General features: G+C 45.6%; 1 protein-coding gene across 1 annotated transcript in view; it reads left to right on the top strand.

Moving 5' to 3' along the window:
• The window catches only part of LOC139265992 (small conductance calcium-activated potassium channel protein 2), a 271,997-nt gene that overhangs the window by 74,543 nt on the left and 173,285 nt on the right, over positions 1-24,169 (top strand). Inside the window, exon 3 of the mRNA XM_070883704.1 lies at positions 7,842-8,260. Within this exon, the coding sequence (XP_070739805.1) occupies positions 7,842-8,260 (419 nt within the window). The remainder of the gene's footprint in view (positions 1-7,841; positions 8,261-24,169) is intronic.

The raw sequence follows: 24,169 nt of genomic DNA, 5'->3' as shown, positions 1-24,169 counted from the left end.
CCCAGCTGTTTACACTGTACATTAATGATTTAGATGAGGGGATTAAATGTAGTATCTCCAAATTTGCAGATGACACTAAGTTGGGTGGCAGTGTGAGCTGCGAGGAGGATGCTGTGAGGCTGCAGAGCGACTTGGATAGGTTAGGTGAGTGGGCAAATGCATGGCAGATGAAGTATAATGTGGATAAATGTGAGGTTATCCACTTTGGTGGTAAAAACAGAGAGACAGACTATTATCTGAATGGTGACAGATTAGGAAAAGGGGAGGTGCAAAGAGACCTGGGTGTCATGGTACATCAGTCATTGAAGGTTGGCATGCAGGTGCAGCAGGCGGTTAAGAAAGCAAATGGCATGTTGGCCTTCATAGCAAGGGGATTTGAGTACAGGGGCAGGGAGGTGTTGCTACAGTTGTTCAGGGCCTTGGTGAGGCCACACCTGGAGTATTGTGTACAATTTTGGTCTCCTAACCTGAGGAAGGACATTCTTGCTATTGAGGGAGTGCAGCGAAGGTTCACCAGACTGATTCCCGGGATGGCGGGACTGACCTATCAAGAAAGACTGGATCAACTGGGCTTGTATTCACTGAAGTTCAGAAGAATGAGAGGGGACCTCATAGAAACATATAAAATTCTGACGGGGTTAGACAGGTTAGATGCAGGAAGAATGTTCCCAATGTTGGGGAAGTCCAGAACCAGAGGTCACAGTCTAAGGATAAGAGGTAAGCCATTTAGGACCGAGATGCGGAGGAACTTCTTCACCCAGAGAGTGGTGAACCTGTGGAATTCTCTACCACAGAAAGTTGTTGAGGCCAATTCACTAAATATATTCAAAAAGGAGTTAGATGAGGTCCTTGCTACTAGGGGGATCAAGGGGTATGGCGAGAAAGCAGGAATGGGGTACTGAAGTTGAATGTTCAGCCATGAACTCATTGAATGGCGGTGCAGGCTAGAAGGGCCGAATGGCCTACTCCTGCACCTATTTTCTATGTTTCTATGTTTCTATGTGGTCCATCCGTACTGACCTTGGGGAGTGAGAACAAAGAACCTGTCGTGCCTGCTGTGTTAATAATGGAACAAATAATGAAAATGATTCAGATTTAATGTAAAATAAATGTTATCCAAAAGTTTAACAAACAGTTCTTTGTACTCAACTTAGCTTTAATAAAATTATTCTTGTATCAAACTTTAAAGTTTTCAATTACGATCACATCCAAACTCTACGATCTCTTAAAAACTTTAAGATCACTGACTAACTTTTAAACTTGTAAATTTACATAACTAACAAAAATCTTTTAATTTGAGAACAACAGTTAAAACAGTAACAATAATATTAACAACAACAGCAGCAAAGAAAGGCTGCACCCATCTCTCCTCCAGCTTATTCTAAGACCGCCCGCCGTGCTTGGTCTTGGTGACTCCACCACTCCTGACCGCAGGCGGTGGCGCAGTGTTTCTGGGATTGGTACCAAGATCTCAGGTAGTGCGCACCTGTTGAGGGGGGGAGGGCCCAGGCGGCAATGTGGAGGGCCCAGCTTGGGTCTCTTCAGAGGCTGGTGTGGGGATTGGAGTGCGAGTGGCAGTTGATTCTGTCAATGGGCGCAGGGTCTGGGCGTGTTCCCTATTGCAGCAGCTAACTCCAACATGCCGTCCCTCATGCACCCTGACAGTGTCTCAACGACCTGCAACATTCCCTCCCTCATGTTGAGCAAAACTGTCTCAACAACTTGTGACATTCCCTCCCTCATGTTTGCACTACCTCTGACATTCGCTCCCAGATGTTCACTTACAGTGCATCAGCTCCTGTGACATACCCTTCCTCATTGTCACTGACATGGTTTCAGCTGACTGAGATATTCCCTCACTCATGGTCCTGGACATCGTTCCCATTTCTCGTGAGATTGCTGTTACTTCTCCTGACAGTCCCGCTACCTCATCACCCACCCCACTGATGGTGTCCAGGAATGATCGTGTAAGGTCAACACTCTTCCTATTCATTGCCATCATCTGAGCCATATCTGTTCGATCCTCAGGAAGAGCACGGTCGAGCTCTCCTTCCCCTCCTCCCCATGGGCTCGCACCCCACCACTGGAAGGTGGGGCCCTGGGTGTGCCTTGCTGCACCACACCACTGGGACCCGCAGCCTTAGATGTTAGGAAACCATGGAATGTCCCATCAACACTCAAACCACTAGTCACGGAAGGGGCTGGCACCTCAATGGGTGGCACCTGCACATCCACCAAAGTCAGTAAAACAGTGGGGGCTTCATTCATTTTCATCCCCTCCCCCTCCCTATTCCCCCTCACCCCCATGCTCTTCGTCTGGAGGATAGGATTGGAAGATATTCTCTTCAGGCTCGTCCTCGTCTGAATCTTCTTCTGCATCATCAGGGTCGGCCTCAAGTTCTGCAAAATATAACAGAACAGTCAAATGGTTAGCAGCAGAGGAGGGGGCAGGGTGGGTGGCATGAGTAGGCTCACACAGCGCAGGCAGCAGGCTGATTTGAAGGATCACGATGAATGACAGCACATTGCATCAACCGAAGCGTAGCTGACGGAGACATCCCCAGGAGCCAAAGCAAGGCTAGCCCGTGCAGTACTTAACTTTTAGCAAAGCCAGATGGTGGAATTTGCAGGACTTACCCTCTCCGTCGAGTGTGGGCCCAGCTTGTGCAGTGGTGGTTGCTTTTCTCCAGGCAGGACCCATCAAAGCAGTGACCCTCTCTTCCAAGGGTGTCAGTGGCTGCAGATTTGCTGGGCCTCTTCCTGTTCGAGTTCTTTCCCTTTTATAGGGCTCAAATTTCCCCAGGAGTTGCCGCGCTTTTTTTGGAGTAAGTAGCTTTTTGTGGAGTAACTCAAAAATTGCAAATTTCCCCATTTAACTTGCTCCAGTGTAAGTCAGTTAGGTTTTTTTTGAATTTCGTTTTTTTTCTCCAACCGATGGCATGACCAGCCACTTATGCCTGTTTTGGCCATGGAAGCAAATTTGACCAGCTAAAAGTTACTCCAAACTAACTTAGGCCAGTGTCTTTGGCCACTTTTGTCGGCACAGACAACCTTTACTACATTTAAGAAATCAGCACAGGTAGCCATAGATGGGTGGGGGGATGAGGGAGGGGGGGCGGGGGAGGTGAGTTAGAGGATTCTAAAGCACTAAAGACCTTCACAGCATCAGCACAACATCAAAACAACTTCAGCACAACATCTTCACGACATCATCAAAAATAATTGAAAGATAAATCAGCTACAGAAAATAGAGCAGCCCTACCTTTCCGACTGCAGAACGCTCCGGCTAGCCCTTCGGCCAGGGCTAGTGGCGGCAGGCACGCATGACTGTAGGGGTGAGGGATGTTTTTTTTTACAGTTGTTCCTAAATGTTGTATAGTGATAATGGAACATGATTCAGTTTTAATGCAAAAAATCTTTTATTGGAAAGTTTACAATGCAATTCAATAACAACAATAACAACAGCAAAAAACGGCTGCACCCATCTCTCACCCACATATCGGGGAATGTGCACTTCCTTATGGGGCGGTGATGGTGATTGGGGCGGTGAGGAATGGTGCTGGGGGCCCGGCTTGGGTCTCAACAGAGGCTGGTGTGGGGATTGCAGTGGGAGTGGCATTTGATTGTCAGGCCTGTGTGCCCTTATTGCAGCAGCTAGCTCCCTCATGGTCTCTGCCATCATTTGCACTCCCTCTGACATGCCCGCCCTCACTTCCTGTCTCAGAGCCGATATTTCTCCCGACAGTGTCGCTACCTCATCACGCACCCCACTGACGGCGGCCACGAGTGATCGGGTAAGGGCATTGGTCTCCTCACCCAATGACATAACCTGATGTACATCTGATGAAGGCTGCCTCTCAGGAGAGACTGATCGGCTTCTCCTTCCCCTCGCCGTGGGTCTGCATAGCGGCACCCCTCCAGTGCGAGGCGCAGGCTGGGACGGTGGGATCCTAGGTGTTACAACCTGCTTTCCACCACCGCCACTGGGACCCGCAACCTCGGAAGGTGTGAAACCAAGGAATGTCGTGGCAGAGCTCATGGAGACGTCTGGCAAAGTGATGCCCTGTACCATGGACTGATCCATATCACGATCAGCATTCTCCCGTGAACACAGATTAATGGACCCCTCCTCCCCACACCCGCCTTGGTCTGGAGCGGATGCACCTGGATCTTCTTGTTGATCTTCAGAATGTTCAGGATTATCTTCTTCTGCAAAATACAACAGATCAGTCAAATGATTAGCAGGAAAGGAGGGAGCAGGATGGGTAGAATGAGTAGTCTCATGCGTAGCTGGCCAGTCAGCAGGTTGATTTGAAGGGCGACGATGCATTTTCATGATTGACCCTCATCCTCGCGTGTGGGCCAAGCTTGTGCAGAGCTGATTCTTTTTCTGCAGGTGTGACTCAGCAAGGCAGCGACCCTCTGTTCCGGGGTGATAGTTGGTGCAGATTTGGTGGCCCTCCTCCTGTTCTAGTTCTCTCCCTTTTGTTGTGGGCCAATTTCTTCTGCAAAGATGAAAATATAATTTTTGCCACATGGTGAGCTTCTGATGGATGGAACATATGCAAATGATCACAGTAACAATTGCAATTCCATTTAAAACTCAAGATAATACGTACACTCACTACTTGACCAACATCCTGCCATTTCTTTTTACACTGGCTTCCAGTTCTTGTAGTCTTCACCCCTGCGGAAAATTCTTCTGCAATTAGGTTCCAGCGTCTCCTCATTTCTTTGGGTGGAACTTTTGTGGGACCACTCTTACTGATATCCAGCTCCTGCCATCTGTCCTCAATGACAGTGACTAGTTTCTCCACCTCCTCATACAAGACATTCTTCGTCCTTGTTGCACGCTCTTGCATCATTGGTGTATTGGATTTACATTCAGGTGATCTTGAAAACACACAGTTCTCACCTTTCATGCATCTATGCAGCACTCCTTTCCACTCCCTCAGGCACCCAAAAATCACAATTCACACATTACCTTCTAATATGGCCCACTGCCAATGCTGCTGAGGCAACGAAGACGCTCTCCCTTTAAATGGCCGATTGCCAAGGTTCCTGTCCCATCGCGCATGTGCACACGCGTTAACGCGTATTACGCACAAACAGTCATGAATCCCCTGCCAGCACTCGAGGACACGCCAAGCCTAAGCCCCACTCCCCTGCTGGCTGCGCTGAACAAGTGTGGCCCAAGCTCTGCCCCCCCACAGGTTTCTCCGCGCCACGCCACGCCACAGGCCCACAGGGATCCAGGAACGGCCAAATTATGCCGGTAATTTTTCGATGCGCTTTTCCCCCCACGAAGTCGGCGCACCACATCTAAGTACGCCGCTCTAAGCGGCTGGGGAAATTTGGGGCCATTATGTGCAACCTTCCTCTGCAAAGATGAAAATGCAACTTTTTAGAGAGGTTGTCTTTCTGCTGGGTGGGACATATACAACTGGTCACATTTACAATTGCAATTCCATTGAATAAATGAAAATATTACTTACACTAACTACTTGACCATGGTCCTGCCACTTCTTTTCATACTGGCCTCCAGACCTCGTGGGGGTCACCATTGCACAGTAATCTTCTACAACTTGGTTCCAGCATTTCTTCATTTCTTTGGGTGGAACTTTTATGTGACCTATGCTGGTGTTCAGCTCCTGCCATCTGGTCTCAATTACAGTAACTAGTGCCTCCATTTCTTCCTGTAAGAAATTCTTGGTCGTTGCATCTTGTATTGCAGCAGATCCGATTTTTCCAATGCTCTCACACGGCACTCCTTCTCACACAACTGGCTCTTTAAAAATGGCCGACTGCCATCCATTGAAATACCGTCAAAAACGTCACTTTTTTTGTCGTGCATGTGCAGAAGGTGTAACATTGCTTTTTCGGCACAGACAGCAGGCTCCACCCCCCAGGGCAACTGGACACACTGCGTGGCGCTACATTTGAATTATACACTGGGGAAACATTGGCAAAATATTTCTGGCCTAGAAAAACATGCATAACTCTGGCAGTACACCAGAAAACTGGCTTGGGCAAAATTTGGTTTGGTTTTTGGCTATTTGTTAAAATATGCACTTAAAAGTACAAAAATGTGTGCATGTAAAAATATTTTCAGAAATGTTATTTTATATTTGCAATAACAGAATAATAAGAACATAAGAAATAGGAGCAGGAGTAGGTCATTTGGCCCCTCGAGCCTGCTCTGTCATTTAATAAGATCATGGCTGATCTGATCATGAGCTCAGCTCCACTTCCCTGCCCACTCCCCATAACCCTTTATTCCCTTATCGCTCAAAACTCTGTCTATCTCCACCTTAAATATATTCAATGACCCAGCCTCCACAACTCTCTGGGACAGAGAATTCAATAGATTTACAACCCTCTGAGAGAAGAAATTCCTCCTCATCTCAGTTTTAAATGGGCGGCCCCTTATTCTAAGACTATGTCCCCTAGTTTTAGTTTCCCCTATGAGTGGAAATAGCCTCTCTGCATCCACTTTGTCCAGCCCCCTCATTATCTTATAATAATTGCGAATTGAAACTGATAGATAAATGGGAAGAAAAAATAGGGTGCTAACTTTTGAAAGCTAGGAATTATTAGCGCAAGGCGCTAATGATTCCCAGTTTTTTTTTAAATTCGGTGTTTGCGCTCCGAGAAGGAAGTGGAGCACTAAATTAAGCATTACACTTTCTTCCTGGAGCGCGACAGGATGCAGGTGGGGCAGTAGATGTGCAGCGCTGCACAATTGGATGTGCAGTGCTACCGTCTTCCAAGGCTCCTTCTTTCCCTTAACGGGAAGGGCCATCACTGCAGGCTTTGTATTGGGATCAGTTAGCAGATCCTTGATGGCAGCCATGATTCGGCTCAAACAGCCCGCTGCACTGCCGAAGAGGAATGAAAAAAATTGAAAAACAGCATTGTAGAAATTTTTGTACTTACCTCGGCCACCTCCCCTTTAACTTTCGCCCCCGAAGCTCCCGGCCTCCCAATCAATGCCTCCTGCAGCTGTCGGTGTTTTCGCCCGGCAATGCTGTAGCGGACGGAAACGAAGTTCGGGTCCGGGCACTTCCGGGGCAATGTGCACAGCAATAATGTCATGATCTCTGGGCGAAGGAGATCTGGGCACAATTTCTTACAGCTGCCGCAAACCTCCCGTCGAAGTTAGCGGGAGTCGACAATCTCGCTGCGCCCGTTCGGTAAGTGGTTATCTCCCCGTTATCGCCCCTTGGAGGCGCTGGCAGGTCAATTTCTAAGACAAACATTTTACCATTATCAATGGAAAGAAAGATTGGAGACGAATTCAACTCCAAAGAAAATTGCCCTTAATAACTTTTCCTTAAACAGCAAACTTGCTGGCATCCATGTAAAATAATTGAGGAAAATCTGAACTTTAAAAAGTGATAGATTAAAGATTTCTATAGATAAGTTGGGAGACTATTTAAATGTGTACCTGTTGATTATTCTTTAACAATAATTTGGTTGGATTGCATTTGAGAATTATTGATGTCCCAGTTATATTAACTGCTTTGTTTCATGTTTGAATCTTTTTAAACCTGAAAACCCAGGCGATAGTATAAAGCGGGCGATATTGATTCAGCCGTCCGTTATATATATCTCCCGATTTTTCATTTCTATTGAAGCCATTGAAGTTTTCTCTGCTACATCAATTGAAAAATGAACTAATGGTTCAGAAATATTTAAGTCTCACCAAGGTACCATATTGTCTATACTGCTGTTTGAAGCTGCTTTTAATAAGTAATATGGCAATTTCTGCACTTGAAGTGAATACTGATCCTCTGTGTGAAAATTGGACAGTGTAATAAAACTATACCATTTCCTTGCAGTTATTCATGGTAGACAATGGCGCAGATGACTGGAGAATAGCCATGACTTATGAGCGGATTTTTTTCATCTGTTTGGAAATACTGGTATGTGCTATTCACCCAATACCTGGAAACTATACTTTCACTTGGACAGCACGCATTGCCTTTTCATATATAACATCTACAGCAACAGCAGATGTGGATATAATCTTATCAATACCAATGTTTCTTAGACTTTACCTTATTGCCAGAGTAATGCTATTACATAGCAAACTTTTTACGGATGCTTCATCAAGAAGTATTGGAGCACTGAATAAAATAAACTTCAATACTCGTTTCATAATGAAGACATTAATGACAATATGTCCAGGAACAGTACTGTTGGTTTTCAGCATCTCATTGTGGATAATTGCAGCATGGACAGTCCGAGCTTGTGAAAGGTAAGCAGTTACTGTGCATCAGCTTTTTCTATGTTAAAACCTAAGAGAAAATTATGTTTTAGTTCCAGATCATGAATTATATTTTAGCAATCCAAACTTTCTGTGCTTAACAATAAACGTTACTGGTCTCTCATAATGGGTAGTTTGTTACTGTTGTGACCTTAATGATGATGTTTCCACAGAATTTGTTTTGGGATTGTTCAATAGTTTCTTTTTCAGTTTTAAGGAAAGAATCTGAGAAATATCAACAAGATAATGTGGTGCATTTATTATAGTTATATGCAAAATGTTTTCAGACATGCAAGAGTACATGTTTAATTCATCTGATTTATCATTCATACTGCAGTGCATTAAGTAGATTCTGTGTAATTACACAGTACCTGTGAAACGAAATAAATTCAACAACTTACATTTCTACAACACTCGTCACCCATAGAAAGACATTACAGAGTACTTTACAGAATGGATGACAAAAATGGACACCAAGCAGGAAGGAAAAAGGGACAGAGAGGTTAAGAAGTGTGGATGAAAACAAGGCCACAGAGCAGGGTTTTATGAGGCTTCTGAAAGCAAGGATGGAGGGAGCATGGCATTGGTGTTTAGGGAGGAAATTCCAGAAGACAGTTAATAATGACTGAAAATGAGCGTCCACCAATGATAGGGTAGAAGCAGTGAGGAGTAACTTGGTGTCAGAGGGAGGAAAGGTGTGCTTGGCGACATATGATTGGAGGGGATCACTGAGGAGAGTGGAGAAAGATCATGAAAGGATTTAAAGGTGAGGATGAAGATCTTAAAATCAATTCTCTGGGACATAGATGGCCAGGGGAGCTTGATAAGGACGGGTGATGAAAGAGCAGGAATTTGTGCAAGTGAGGATGTAAGCCACAGCATTTCAAATAAGTTGCAGACTGATTGGAGGTTGGCAAGAAGAATGTTGAAGAAATCAGACCTCAAGATGACCAGTCAAGAAGAGATAGGATCAAGGAAGAAAGCATTTTTGGGTAACAGATCGGATGTAGGGTAGGAAGCTGAGTTTGATTCAAACAATGCACAAAGGATTCACATCTCCTAGCCTGTGGTGTCTCACACTAAAGAAAATATATTTTGATTGCACTATCAAGAGGTTAATATTGTACACAAAAAGAGCACACAGTTGATTCTTGATTTTCCATTCGATGTGCAGTCAGCTTATTAAAGCATCGGTTAAAAATAAGTAAAACATAAAAATGGACCCGAAATTGATGAAGGCCAAGGCCCACCCAAGTGCCGCCCAAAGGACCGTCGACGTCCACCGAACGACCGAGCGGTACCTTGCCAGGATGATTCCACTAAATGTGATGGCAGTACCGCCCGACGGCAAAATAATGGCTTATGCCATCAATCTGGGCAGCAGCGGGCGGGAGCTCTCAATCTCGGCGGCAAAGGCTCTTGCTGCCCAAGTACTGCCGAGGTTGGAGTTGGGCCCAGGGAGGGTGGAAGACCTGAAAATAAAAATCATTTAAAAAAAAAAACACCGGAACACCTTCCGGGGACCCCATCCAGGTAAGTTGCTGTAAAGAAAAATTTAAAAATATGTTCACTAACCTTTTTTTGCAGGTCTTCGTACTTACCGTCGGGGTTAGACCTGTCACCATGCAGCGGTACTTCCCCCTGCTGGTACTGACTCCCGCCAACTTCCGCCCGCACCAATCTGGCAGCTTGGCGGGTGAGAGGTCACTTACGCTACTTGGCCGCCAGCGGGCAGTTCCCAGCGGTACTCGCCTCCTGCCCGCTCCAGCCCAAGTGGAAACTGGCACAGAGGGGAGACTGGAGGCACAACACGGTGGCAGTCGGTGGCAGTGGGCGGTAAGGCCACCAATATCGGGGCCAATGTTCTGAGTATAATAATAATTTGTAAATTCCAGTTTCATATGGGAAAAAAACCTGTCAAGTTTGTTTTTTGCAGTCATATTTATCACATGACAGATATTCTCCAGCAATCCTAAGCAATTGCTAATCCACCAAATCATTCTCCTCTGTTATACTGTGCTACTGCAATCTAAGTACTAATCTATGATGAAAGCAACATTCATGGTGTATTTTTTTGAGTGAGGACAAAAAAAACTTTGGCCTTAAAGGGATAGGACCGTTAACAACACCTACACGTTAGCAGCAGAATAATATGTTGGGGTCAAGTTTCGGCCTGAGTTGCTCCTATTTTTTTGGAGCAACTGGTTTAGAATGGAATACCTTAGAAATTGCAATTCTTGGCATTTAGTTTGCTCCAGTTCTAGTCAGTTAGAACAGTTTCATTTTGGAACAGATTTTTTTTTTTCAAAATGGGGTGTGTCCGGCCACGTACACCTGTTTTGAAAGTTTAGGCAGTGAAAACTTACTCCAAACAAACTTAGAATGGAGTAAGTCTAGATTTTTGTACGCTCAGAAAAACTTTGCCTACACTTTAGAAATGAGACGTAGGTTACAAATCAGGCGAAGGGAACAACGGGGGGTGGTGAGGGAGGGAAGTAATTAAATTCTACAAGCGTTCAACAGTCTTACTTATACAAATAAAGAGCCATCCTGAATAAAAAATTATAAACAAAGCAAAGACAAAATATTGAACATTCCTACCTGTGTGAAGCAGCAGCAGCCTTCGAGTTGCGGTGCGTCAGGCAGGCCTTGATTCCATGTAGGAGACAGGGACGGCGTCAGTGGCTCGACGGGGGCCGAAGACACAGCAAGCAGCCTTTGAGCTGCGAGGGTGACTGAGGCCATTCAGCCATGGGATAGGGGAGGCGGCAGTGGCTAATGGCGGCCGAAGACACAGCAAGCAGCCTTCGAGCTGCGAGGGAGACTGAGGCCATTCGGCCAGGGGACAGGGAGAGGCAGCCAGATAGCCTGTTTGAAACTTAAATTTGTAATTGCAGAATGGGTGCTGCATTGTCAACACCACAGATTATGCAATGGTTCTCCAGCAATTCACTGCATAGGATAGAATTGATTAGACCTCACCGCACCAGGAACATCATCGCCCGTAGGTTGATGGGCAGGAGACCTTACCCACGTCGGCAATATCGAGCCAGGCGCTCATACCTGGACATGAGCGAGGCTGATTGTGTCAAAAGGCTGCGTTTCCGCAGAGAAGTTGTCGTTGAGATCTGTGATATGCTGAGAGCAGATTTGCAGCCCAGAAGCAGAACGCCGACTGCCTTGTCTGTTGAAGTGAAGGTAACAGCTGCACTTGCCTTCTATGCCTCGGAATCGTTTCAGGCTACAACTGGAAATGTGTGCGCCATCTCTCAACGTGCAATACATACCTGCGTTTACCAGGTCACGGATGCACTGTATGTGTGAAGGAATGACTTCATCAATTTCCCAATGATTGCACAAGCGATCCATGAGAGGGCTGTGGGCTTCTTCAGGATTGCCGGCTTCCCAAAGGTACAGAGCTGCATTGATTGTACCCACATCGCCTTGTGAGCACCTGTGGAGGATTCCGAGCAGTACAGGAATAGAAAAGGTTTCCACTCCATCAATGTATAGCTCGTGTGTGACGACAAGCAGCGCATCATGTTAGTCGATGCGAGATACCCTGGCAGCACCCACGATGCGTTCATCCTACGCGACAGCATTCTATCTGACATGTTTGAGCAGCAGCCAGAAGAGCAGAGCTGGCTACTGGGAGACAAAGGGTACGGCCTGACCACCTGGCTCATGACGCCCCTACGCGTGACGAGGACGGAAGCTGCCCGTCAATACAACATGGCGCACATTACGACGCGCAGCATCATTGAGAGCACCATTGGAAGTGCAGGATGTGGATGATGATGACAATCAGGAAAGCATGCAAGTGCCTGATGCCGGAGCACGAGGTCGGAGGATGGCCGTCCATCGTGCTCCTTTAACGATTGCTCGAGCCCTGCACCAGCAGCTCATCTGTGAACGCTTCAACTACTGATGCCTGAGGGCTCTGCAACCACTATTGCGCATGGACATGTTTATTCTTTGCAGTTGTTCTTACATTGTGTTGTGTTAATGGAACCTGATTCAGTTTTAATGAAAAAATATTTTATTGAAAAGTTAACATCACTGTAATAAAATATTTGTTGTATCAAACTTTACTTTTTAATATGATTCTTGAAGATCACTTAAAACTTTAAGATCACTTATAAACTTGTAAAGTTACAAAACAATTTCAATGTGAAAAATCTTACATGCTTAAGATCATTTAAACTTCAAGATCACTTTTTAGATGCAAAATTAAATAAGTTACAAAAAGTGAGCGCATTTACACGATAAGATCACTTAAAAATCCTAAGATCACTTATAAGTTGTAAAGTTACAAAACTTACAAAATAATTTCAATTTGAAAAACGTTACTACAGCTACATCAAGAACAAGAACAAAAGCAGCAAAGAAAGGCTGCAACCATCTCTCATCCACATCTCAGTGAATGTTCACTTCTTCATGGAGGTGTCATTTGATTGGCCGGGCTGTGTGCCCTTATTGCAGCAGCTACCTCCATGACGGCCTGTGCCGACACTTGCATGCCCTCCCTGACAGCCTGTGCCGTCGATTGCACTCCCTCGGACATTCCCTCCCTAAGTTCCCGTGTCATTACTGCTATTTCTCCCGTCAGGACCGTCACCTCTTCACCCACTGCACTGATGCTACCGATGAGTGATCGGGTAAGCTCATTGGTCTCCACACCCAATGCCACAACCTGAGCCTCATCTATTGCACGCTGCATCTCAGGAGAGCGTGTCTCCAATCTCCTTCTCCTCTGCCTGGGTCTGCCTCGCGGCACCACTACACTGGGAGGCGCGGGCTGGGACGGTGGGACGCTCGGTGTTGCCGACGGCAGTACTAGAGTGAGAGGCGCGGGCTGGGACGGTGGGACGCTCGGTGTTGCCGACGGCAGTACTAGAGTGAGAGGCGCGGGCTGGGACGGTGGGACGCTCGGTGTTGCCGACGGCAGTACTAGCGAGAGAGGCTTGGGCTGGGATGGTGGGTGAATGGGTGTAAACTGTTCCATTATATCACCAGCACCACTGGGACCCGCAACGTCGGAATCAAAACCATGGAAGGTGGAACCAGAACCTATGCGAGTGGGAGGCGCAGGCTCGGACAGTGGGGCACAGGCTGTAAATTGCTGCATTACACCAGCAGCACCACTGGGACCCGCAACATCGGAATCAAAACCATGGAAGGTGGAACCAGAACCTATGCTAGGGGTTGAAACTCTGATGCCCCTTAATGGGGGCTCATAAACATTAATTTGGAAGCTCTCCCCTGTAGACATTTCAGTCATCGCCGCCATCATCCAGTCTGGATCGTCCGCATCTGGTTGTACTGGTTCTTGTTCTGTATCTTCAGAATCCTCAGGGTTGGCAGCATCATCATCATCATCATCATGTTCTGCAAAATACATCAGAACAGTCAAATGTTTAACAGCAAGGGAGGGGGCAGGATGGGTGGCATGAGTACTCTCACACATAGCAGGCCAGGCAGCAGGTTGATTTGAAGGACCAACATGCATTTTCAGGACTTACCCTCTTCCTTGCGTGCGGGCCCAGCTTGTGCTGTACAGATTACTTTTCTCCATGTACGACTCATCATGTCAGTTACCCTCTGTTCCAAGGGTGTCAGTGGATGCAGATTGGGCGTGCCTCCTCTTGTTCGAGTTGCTTCCCTTTTGTTGTGGGCCAATTTCTTCTGCAAGGAGTAAAATATAACTTTTTACAGAGTGCGTCTTTCTGCAGGGTGGGACATACAGATAGTCACATTACAATTACGATTACATTAAAAATTTAAAATATTACTTACACTAACTACTTGACCAAGGTCGTGCCATTTCTTTTTACACTGGCTTCCGGATCTCATGGTATGCACCACTGCGCAGTAAGCTTCTGCAAATTGGTTCCAGCGTTTCTTCATTTCTTTAGGTGGCACTTTTATGCGACCTCTGTTGCTGGTATCTAGCTCCTGCCATCTCTGCTCAATGACGTTGACTAATATCTCCACTTCCTCAAGCAAGAAATTCTTTGTTTTTGTTGTTCCATTGCTGTATTGAATTGACACTCTTATTTCTCAAAACACACAGTCCTTAATTTGCATGCACCTATGCAGCACTTGTTCTGGAAGTTTAGCAGCAAAAAGCAGCACTCACTGATTTCAGCAGGTGATTTCTTCAACAGTGCTGCTAAAAGCACTCCTTCAGACCCCAAAAAGTCACCAAAATTCAATCCCAAGCCTTTCCAGAGGTCCACGAGACAAATCGGCACTTTTCTTCAAGTTCCTTTAAAAATGGCCGAGTGCCAATGTTTATGGGCTACTGCGCGTGCACGCGCGCTCCAACGCGCATGCGCAGGGCTGCCGGCACGACGTTCCTTCATTTGACTTAGCCCCGCCCCCCTCCACTTGCAGAATCAGCGCGACCCTGTGGCGCCGCCCCCTGCTGCTGTGTGCGTGCCGCGCCGAGCTCCGAGGGAACTGCAGGGAGCCCGAGAATTGCAAGGTACATTTTTGTCGCCCTTTTAGGCGCGAAAAACGGGCTTCCATGTCGGGGCTGCGCTGTTCTAGGCACGGCCCGAAACTTGACCCCATTGTGTTACATGGTTTAATGGATCTGCCTTTGTAAAACAGCATAGCCTCCAACTTACAACAACAATAACTTGCATCTATATAACGCCTTTAACAAAGCAAAAGGTCCCAAGGCACTTCACAGGAGTGTTATCAAACAAAATTTGAACAGAGCATATATAGAGATATTAGGACAGATAACCAAAAGTTTGGTCAAAGAGGTAGGTTTTAAGGAGTGTCTTAAAGGAGGAGAGAGATTTAGAGAGATGGAGAGATTTAAGGAGGGAATTCCAGAGCTTGGGGCCTAGGCAGCTGAAGACACAGCCGGCAATGGTGGATCGATGGAAATTGAGGCTGCGCAAAAGGCCAGAATTGGAGGAGCAAAGAGATCTTGGAAGGTTGTAGGGTTGGAGGAGGTAACAGAGATAGGGAGGGGTGAGGCTGTGGAGGGATTTGAAGAATGAGAATTTTAAATTTGAGGTGTTGTCGGACCGGGCCCAGGTCAGCGAGCACAGGGGTGATGAGCAATGTGACGAAAGGTCTGCTAGTAATTAGAAAAAAGGGTAGGTGCATACATTTTGTTTACCATTTGATTTGACAAGTCAACAAAATTGGTCATAAACAAATGTGGCTGATTTATTTGAGGGGCAATAAAAACCAACGGCCATTTAAAATGTAAAATATTCTGTAGCAATCAGAATAGACCTTGAGCATATATCCTTCTTAATTACATACACTTGGAAGAAAGGTAAATATGGTGCTACTCACTTGTTCTCTTTTTGGTCTTTTCTCTAGCATCGGAACAGCTGATGAGCTACTGCCATTGGTGGTATTCTAGTGCTCTCTTAGTATGACTATCTTGCCAATAAAGAATAGCAGAAAGAGGATGCAAATTAAATTGTCTGACTACGAAGGTGTTATAGTAGATTGTGATGCAGTATTTAATTTGAATAACAGTATGTGATGTGTAGTTTCCGAGTAGACATAAATAAAATCTTTGAGAATAAGCTCTGCTCTTCAAACTGTAAAGAAAACGTGTTCGATAAATAGCTTGTTTTTTTTCTATTAAATTCTCCACAAAAATAAATTATTTCTGCTAGATCAAATTCTAAATTTAGAAACATCTTTTAAAATTTCCGTCACAATAAATCAAATACGATCATAACTGAAGCACAATGAAACTTTGGATATCTTAGGATGTATAATCCTCCAGCGGTAAGGCTTCTACCAGTGGGATCCAGGGAGTGGGGACCAGGAACTGGAGGATATACTTGCATTGGAGGCAGTCCAAAGAAGGTTTGCTAGGTTGATTCCTGAGAAGAAGGGGTTGACTTATGAAGAAAGGTTGAGCAGGTTGGACCTATACTCATTGGAGTTTATAAGAATGAGAGGTGATCTCATTGAAGCATATAAGGTACTGAGGGGACTCGACAAGATAGATGCAGAGAGCATGTTTCCACTCATGGGAGAATCTAGAACTAGGGGGCATAGTTTAAGAATAAGGGGCCACCCATTTAGACATGAGATGATGAGAAATTTCTTCTCTCAGAGGGTCATAAATCTGTGGAATTCTCTGTCCCAGAGAGCTGTGGAGGCTGGGTCATTGAATATATTTAAGGTGGAGATAAGCAGATTTTTATACAATAAAGGAGTGAAGGGTTATGGGGAGCAGGCAGGGAAGTGGAGCTGAGTCCAAGGTCAGATCAGCCATGATCTTATTAAATGACAGAGCAGGTTTGAAGGACCAATGGCCTAGGAAAAAGGGAGGTGCAACGAGACCTGGGTGTCATGGTACATCAGTCATTGAAGGTTGGCATGCAGGTACAGCAGGCGGTTAAGAAAGCAAATGGCATGTTGGCCTTCATAGCAAGGGGATTTGAGTACAGGGACAGGGAGGTGTTACTACAGTTGTACAGGGCCTTGGTGAGGCCACACCTGGAGTATTGTGTACAGTTTTGGTCTCCTAACTTGAGGAAAGACATTCTTGCTATTGAGGGAGTGCAGCGAAGGTTCACCAGACTGATTCCCAGGATGGCGGGACTGACCTATCAAGAAAGACTGGATCAACTAGGCTTGTATTCACTGGAGTTCAGAAGAATGAGAGGGGATCTTATAGAAACATTTTAAATTCTGATGGGTTTAGACAGGTTATATGCAGGAAGAATGTTCCCAATGTTGGGGAAGTCCAGAACCAGAGGTCACAGTCTAAGGATAAGGGGTAAGCCATTTAGGACCGAGATGAGAAGAAACTTCTTCACCTAGAGAGTGGTGAACCTGTGGAATTCTCTACCACAGAAAGTTGTTGAGGCCAATTCACTAAATATATTCAAAAAGGAGTTAGATGTAGTCCTTACTACTAGGGGGATCAAGGGGTATGGCAAGAAAGCAGGAATGGGGTACTGAAGTTGCATGTTCAGTCATGAACTCATTGAATGGCGGTGCAGGCTCAAAGGGCCGAATGGCCTACTCCTGCACCTATTTTCTATGTTTCTATGTTTCTACTCCTGCTCCTACTTCTTATGTTCTTAAATGGCTGGTGGGCCCACCCAGTCCCTGAAAAGTTAGTTCACGCATATTTCCATTGGGGCTGTATGCTTGTACTGTTTGTTTTGAGTGTGAACATTATTAAGCATGCAGCATATTAATAAAGATCTTTAGCAGGTCTCTGATCGTATTTCCAATGCTTGGGCAGATGCCTGCCTGTTGTAACCCTGTGTTAAAGAGGAGGAATTTGAAAGGACAGAATGGAAGGATTTTTAAAGTCTAAAGGCTGGATTTTAGGCTTTTATGTTTTTGGGACGATAGTTACAGTGGGGAAGGAAAGTTTGCAGCTGGGAATAGTTTGCACCTCAGTAGGTAATTATGGGCATCTGGGCCCTGTGTCAGGGGGCGCAGCGCTCAGGGAGGCGTTGTACACCTCTCTTGGTGCAAGGATGAGAAATTCCTGAGCTGAAGAGCTGGGCTGGGAACGCGCGGCGGGGGCGAAAACCTAAAAAACATTGCCCACACCACCACAACACAAATCTCAAAAAAAAATTAAAAGAAAAACAATCACACTTACCTTCGGAGTCCATTACTCACCTCTTCGCCGATGAGATGGTTGGACCGCCCTGATTTCCCAGGTGATCATTGTGGGGCGCACGTCCGGGTGGATGGGTCGGGCAGGAGTTTAAACTCGTGCCGGTGTCACAACCGGGGGCGTTGCACACTGGCGCAGCTCTTCCAGGCAGTGCTGCTCTGAGCCGCCGCAAAACCGGACCCGAGGATGGCATGGGGGTGCTGGAGGCTGACCACTCGCCCAAAAGACCTCACTGCCATCGGGAAATTGTGTTTGGGAAATTGATGGGATTGAAGGCCGATAAATCCCTGGAGTCTGATAGTCTGCATCCCAGAGTACTTAAGGAAGTGGCCCTAGAAATAGTGGATGCATTGGTGATCATTTTCGAACAGTCTATCGACTCTGGATCAGTTCCTATGGACTGGAGCTAATGTAACACCACTTTTTAAAAAAGGAGGGAGAGAGAAAACGGGTAATTATAGACCGGTTAGCCTAACATCAGTAGTGGGGAAAATGTTGGAATCAATCATTAAGGTTGAAATAGCAGCACATTTGGAAAGCAGTGACAGAATCGGTCCAAGTTAGCATAGATGTATGAAAGGGAAATCATGCTTGACGAATCTTCTGGAATTTTTTTGAGGATGTAACTAGTAGAGTGGACAAGGGAGAACCAATGGATGTGGTGTATTTGGACTTTCAAAAGGCTTTTGACAAGGTCCCACACAAGAGATTGTTGTGCAAAATCAAAGCACATTGTTTTGGGAGTAATATACTGACGTTGGCAGACAGGAAGCAGAGAGTCGGGATAAACGGGTCCTTTTCAGAATGGCAGGCAGTGACTAGTGGAGTGCCGCAGGGCTCAGTGCTGGGACCCTATCTATTTACAATATACATCAATGATTTAGATGAAGGAATTGAGAGTAATATCTCCAAGTTTGCAGATGACACTAAGCTGGGTGACGCTGTGAGCTGTGAGGAGGATGCTAAGAGGCTGCAGGGTGACTTGGACAGGTTAGGTGAGTGGGCAAATGCATGGCAGGTGCAGTATAATGTGGATAAATGTGAGATTATCCAATTTGGTGGCAAAAATGCAAAGGCAGAATATTATCTGAATGGTGGCAGATTAGGAAAAGGAGAGGTGCAATGAGACCTGGGTGTCATGGTTCATCAGTCATTGAAAGTTGGCATGCAGGTACAGCAGGCGGTGAAGAAGGCAAATGATACGTTGGCCTTCATAGCTAGGGGATTTGAGTATGGGAGCAGGGAGGTTTTACTGCAGTTGTACAGGGCCTTGGTGAGACCTCACCTGGAATATTGTGTTCAGTTTTGGTCTCCTAATCTGAGGAAGGACGTTCTTGCTAGTGAGGGAGTGCAGCGAAGGTTTACCAGACTGATTCCAGGGATGGCAGGACTGACCTATGAAGTGAGACTGGATCAACTGGGCCTGTATTCACTGGAGTTTAGAAGGATGAGAGGGGATCTCATAGAAACGTATAAGATTCTGACGGGACTGGACAGGTTAGATGCGGGAAGAATGTTCCCGATGTTGGGGAAGTCCAGAACCAGGGGACACAGTCTTAGGATAAGGGGCAGGCCATTTAGGACTGAGATAAGGAGAAACTTCTTCACTCAGAGAATTGTTAACCTGTGGAATTCCCTGCCGCAGAGAGTTGTTGATGCCAGTTCATTGGATATATTCAAGAGGGAGTTAGATATGGCCCTTGAGGCTAAAGGTATCAAGGGGTATGGAAAGAAAGCAGGAAAGGGGTATTGAGGGAATGATCAGCCATGATCTTATTGAATGGCGGTGCAGGCTCGAAGGGCCAAATCGCCTACTCCTGCACTTATTTTCTAAGTTTCTATGTTTCAATGTCGTTGCCGCCACGCCCGGGTGAAAAACGGTGTGCAGAAGATTCAGCCCCAATATTTGTTTTCAGCTAAGTTTGAAATGACTGTTTTTTATTTTGTGGATAATTTTTTAGCATTAACAAATGTCCACCTAATGCTTAATATATCTTTCTCCTGAGCTTAATATGTTGGGAATATTTATGTGATGATAAAAGTAGGTGAATCAATGTTATCAATTTCAGAGAAACTAACTGTATAAAAGAAACTTTCTTCAGGAGTTCTTCAGAACAGAAAGATCCTTAACACAGGATCTGAGACATGTTTCTCACAATAACAATATTTCTCACAATACCAATATTTCTCACAATATTATTATTTCTCACAATACTAGTACAGGTATTACAATACCAATTTTTCTCACTGTACCATCATTTTGCATTATTAATATTTCTTACAATATGAACATTTCTCACAATACCAATATTTCTCACAATACTAACACTACTATTCAAGAAACACCTTCGAAACATATGTGCCAGAGAAATGGACAAATAGCTTCAGAGAGCCAACACAGCCCCAAACAGCGGACAACTCAAAAAAAACATAGAACTGAATAAAATATGTTTTTTTCTTGTTTTTGGATCACGTTCTGTATTTCAGTTTGTTTTTCTGTCAAGACTGAAATCCAATGTTCTCACATATGATATATGAAAAGAGTTAGTTACAATGAGACTGTAGCGGGATGTGGACTTATCATGACTTAAGAGGCAGCTATACTCAAAATTCCATTGATTGTATTATATAAGGAAACAGTACACAAAGGTATATATGTTTTCGCAGCGGATTTTTGAAGGAGGAAATGAGCTCTGAGTTTTGTTTTCAATTCATTTAAATATTAAGTTTCTAACCATTTTAAATGTAATTAGTTTTCCCAATGGCTCATTTTTGAAGGACAAAATGAGCTCTGATCATGCAATATGTTTTAACTAAGGAGATCTGGTAGCATGCATCTCCCCTAAGAAACTTAGTGGAGTTTCCTTAAGAAAGGGCTATGGCAGCATTGTGGTAATGTCACTAGTAATCCAGAGGTCTGGACTAATGATCCAGAGGACAGAGTTCAAATCCCACCAAGGCAGTTGGAAAATTTAAATTCAGTTAATTGAATAAATCTGGAATTTAAAGAAAAACACTAGTATCAGTAATGGTGACCATGAAACTGCCAGATTGTTGTAAAAACCCTTTTGGTTCACTAATGTCTTTACCCAGTCTCACCTACTGTATGCGACTCCAGACCCACAGCAATGTGGTTTACTCTTAACTGTCTTCTGAAATGGTGGTTCAGCACCACCTTCTGAAGGGCAATTAGGGTTGGGCAATAAATGCTAGTATTGCCAGCGACACCCACATTCTGGCTGCGATTTCACCACACACGGCAGGGTCGATGCGGCCGGGGTAGTTGGCGTGTGGAGAACCCGCTTTATCTCCAGAATCTTCCCATGATTGGGCTTGTTAAGCCCGCCCTGCGGGCTTCCCGGTCGATTAAGAGGAAACTGGGCTGATGACGTGTCATCAGTCGGTTTCCTTCAAGGGACTATGTCCACAATGGTTTTGACAGTTCTTCTGTGAGTGTTCTGCAGCATTGAGGAGCTGTAAACACTGAGAAGCACTGTACAGAGGTGCACAGCTGCACCCAGGCTCTCCCATGACTCACTCCAGATGCTTATGGAGGGAGCCACAGCATGCAGGGAGGTCCTCTTCCCTTCCCATGGGCGGAAGGGACCTCCCCAGGACACCAACACAGCCTGGTTGCACATTGCACAGGAGGACCAGGCTGCAGTGGCGCAAACCCTTCAATGATCTCAGCAGATCACGAAACATTACTGCAAAGCCACACTCAACCTTATCCTGCTGTGCCACTCATCACATCCCCATCGCTCTGCCTTCCCTACTCTACCCCTGCACATCCTTACTCACACCAACTTAACGTGCACCTCCACCCATCCCTCCCTCTCTCTACATTATCAGTTCCCCATTTCACTATCCACCCCTCACACTCACCCTCATCCTTGTCCAATCATACCAAACAACAACACACAAGGGGAAGCACTTGGGTCCTTTAGCCAATGTCCATGTATAGTTAATGTTGATGTGTTGTCAAACATTGAAATCTTTATTTTCAGCACTTTGCGTTCTTGGACAGATTCGTAAATACTTTTGAAAGTGGCTTAGTGAGTTGTAGTGAATGGTGAGACATAAGGGTACCCCCACAATGGTGATGAGTGTGAAAGAAATGGGTTGGACAATGCAGGGATGCTTTATGGAGCTGGTGTGGGGTGGTGCCAACCTAGCGCATCATGTGGCAGTCAGGGTGTACAGCATGAAGTGAAGTAAATGTGGCCATGGTGAGGCCATCACTGGCCTCCCGGGCAGCAATGTGGTCAGGTGCTGATGCCCTGTGTACTGTGCTGCATCAGGTGATTGCGGAGAAGGTTGGTGTTGTTGTTGGTGATGCTGGTGTGCCTGGTGATGTTGGTGTTGGGGCTGATCGAGGTGGAATTCTGAGGACCAAGGTGAGAATTTTTCAAGGGCACAGGTGCTGCTGGAATAGATGGCAGATGAGGTTGAGACGACAGAAGCGACCTGTCAATGGTAGGAGAGGTTGCTCCAAGGAGGTGACAGTGAATAGAGAGTTCACTGCAAACACCTCCAAAGTTCATACAGCTCACAAATCTTTTCCAAACATGAAGGCTTCTGCTTCTGACATTGCAAAGTGAACAGCTGTGAAATGGTAGCTTTTATACCATTTCTGCAGCTGTGAACTAGCCAAAGCAATAGAGTCACTGAGAACCCGACACACTTACCTGGCGTGAAACCTGAGGGGTGTCTTAGCCGTCAAAAGATGGTAAAATTGTACATGCCTGCTTTTAAGCCTCTTAACTAGCATTTAAGCACTTTTTAATGATAATTACCTGTCCCGCCGCTTGTTGTCGGGTCGGCAATCCAAATGCCGAACTGATAGTTGAGAAACTCACACAGAGATGGGTTCAGAGTGGGGTCCTGACCCACTATCAATCAAAGTCATTTTGACAGTGGACCTGCCTCCAAACCCGCACTCGCAGGGCTGGGAATATTCTGGCTGCTGTGACATAGACAGGCTAAGTGAGTGGGCAAAAATTTGACAGATGGAGTATAATGTTGGAAAGTGTGAGGTTATGCATTGTGGCAGAAAAAAAAAATCAAAGAGCAAGTTATTTAAATGGAGAAAGATTGCAAAGTGCTGGAGTACAGAGGGACCTGGGGTAATTGTGCATGAAACACAAAAAGTTAGTGATACGTCCTTACTATACAGTATAAATGCACACGAGGCCCATACTTGAGAGAAGGTCACTCTGTGACCAGTTACCTTTATTACCAAGACCTCAAGTGATGAAGGTGGGTGGAGCTTCCCCTTTTATAACTGAAAGTCCAGGTTAGGAGTGTCTCCCACAAGTTCACCCCCTTGTGGTCAATGTTCTCAAGGTGTACAACTTAGGTCAGCTTATACATGGGTTACAATGATAGTTGAATACATGACATCACCTCCCCCCCAAAGTTTTATTGGGATCATAGGTTAAGTCTCTCTGGTGGTTTATGCTCCCTTGTAGAGCGCCTGAGTTGAGGCTCCGGTTGTTGGGCGCTGGCCTGAGTGGCTGCTGTTTGCGATGCCTCAGGCCTGTCCGGACTGCCCACAGTGACTGGGCTCTCCTCCACTTGGTTCCAGTGTGCGGTCACCTGTGGTGGAGTAAACTCTACGTCGTGTTCTTCCTCTGCTTCTTCTATGAGGTTGCTAACCTCCTTTTAGTTTGATTCACGTGTTTGCAGCAGATTTGTCCATTGGTAAGTTTAACTACCAAAACCCTATTCCCCTCTTTGGCAATCACAGTGGCTGCAAGCCATTTGGGCCCTGCAGCGCAATTAAAGATAAAAACAGGGTCATTGACATCAATACATCGCGCTCTCGCATTCCTGTCATGGTAGTCACATTGTGACAGACGCCTGCTCTCACCAATTTCTTTCATAGTAGGGTGTATAAGGGATAACCTGGCTTTGAGCGTCCTTTTCATTAGCAGCTCTGTGGGTGGAACTCCTGTGAGCGAGTGTGGTCGGGATCTATTGGCCAACAGGAAGCGTGATAAGCGGCTTTGTAGGGAACCCCCATGGATTATGAGCATTCCCTGTTTGATTATCTGCACTGTTCGTTTTAGGCCGGCTTGAACGGTGCCGTTCTGACATGGTTGATTCCATTGTCTGCCATGAGGTCCTGGAATTCAGTGCTTGTGAAGCACGGGCCATTGTCGCTGACCAAGATGTCCGGTAGACCATGGGCGGCGAACATTGCCCGTAGACTTTCTATCATGGCAGAGGATGTGCTTTAATTTAAAATGGCACATTCAATCCATTTA

Source organism: Pristiophorus japonicus, chromosome 1, assembly GCF_044704955.1.
Source record: "Pristiophorus japonicus isolate sPriJap1 chromosome 1, sPriJap1.hap1, whole genome shotgun sequence".
Lineage (NCBI taxonomy): Eukaryota > Metazoa > Chordata > Chondrichthyes > Pristiophoridae > Pristiophorus > Pristiophorus japonicus.
This window is presented reverse-complemented; position numbering and strand designations above follow the sequence as displayed.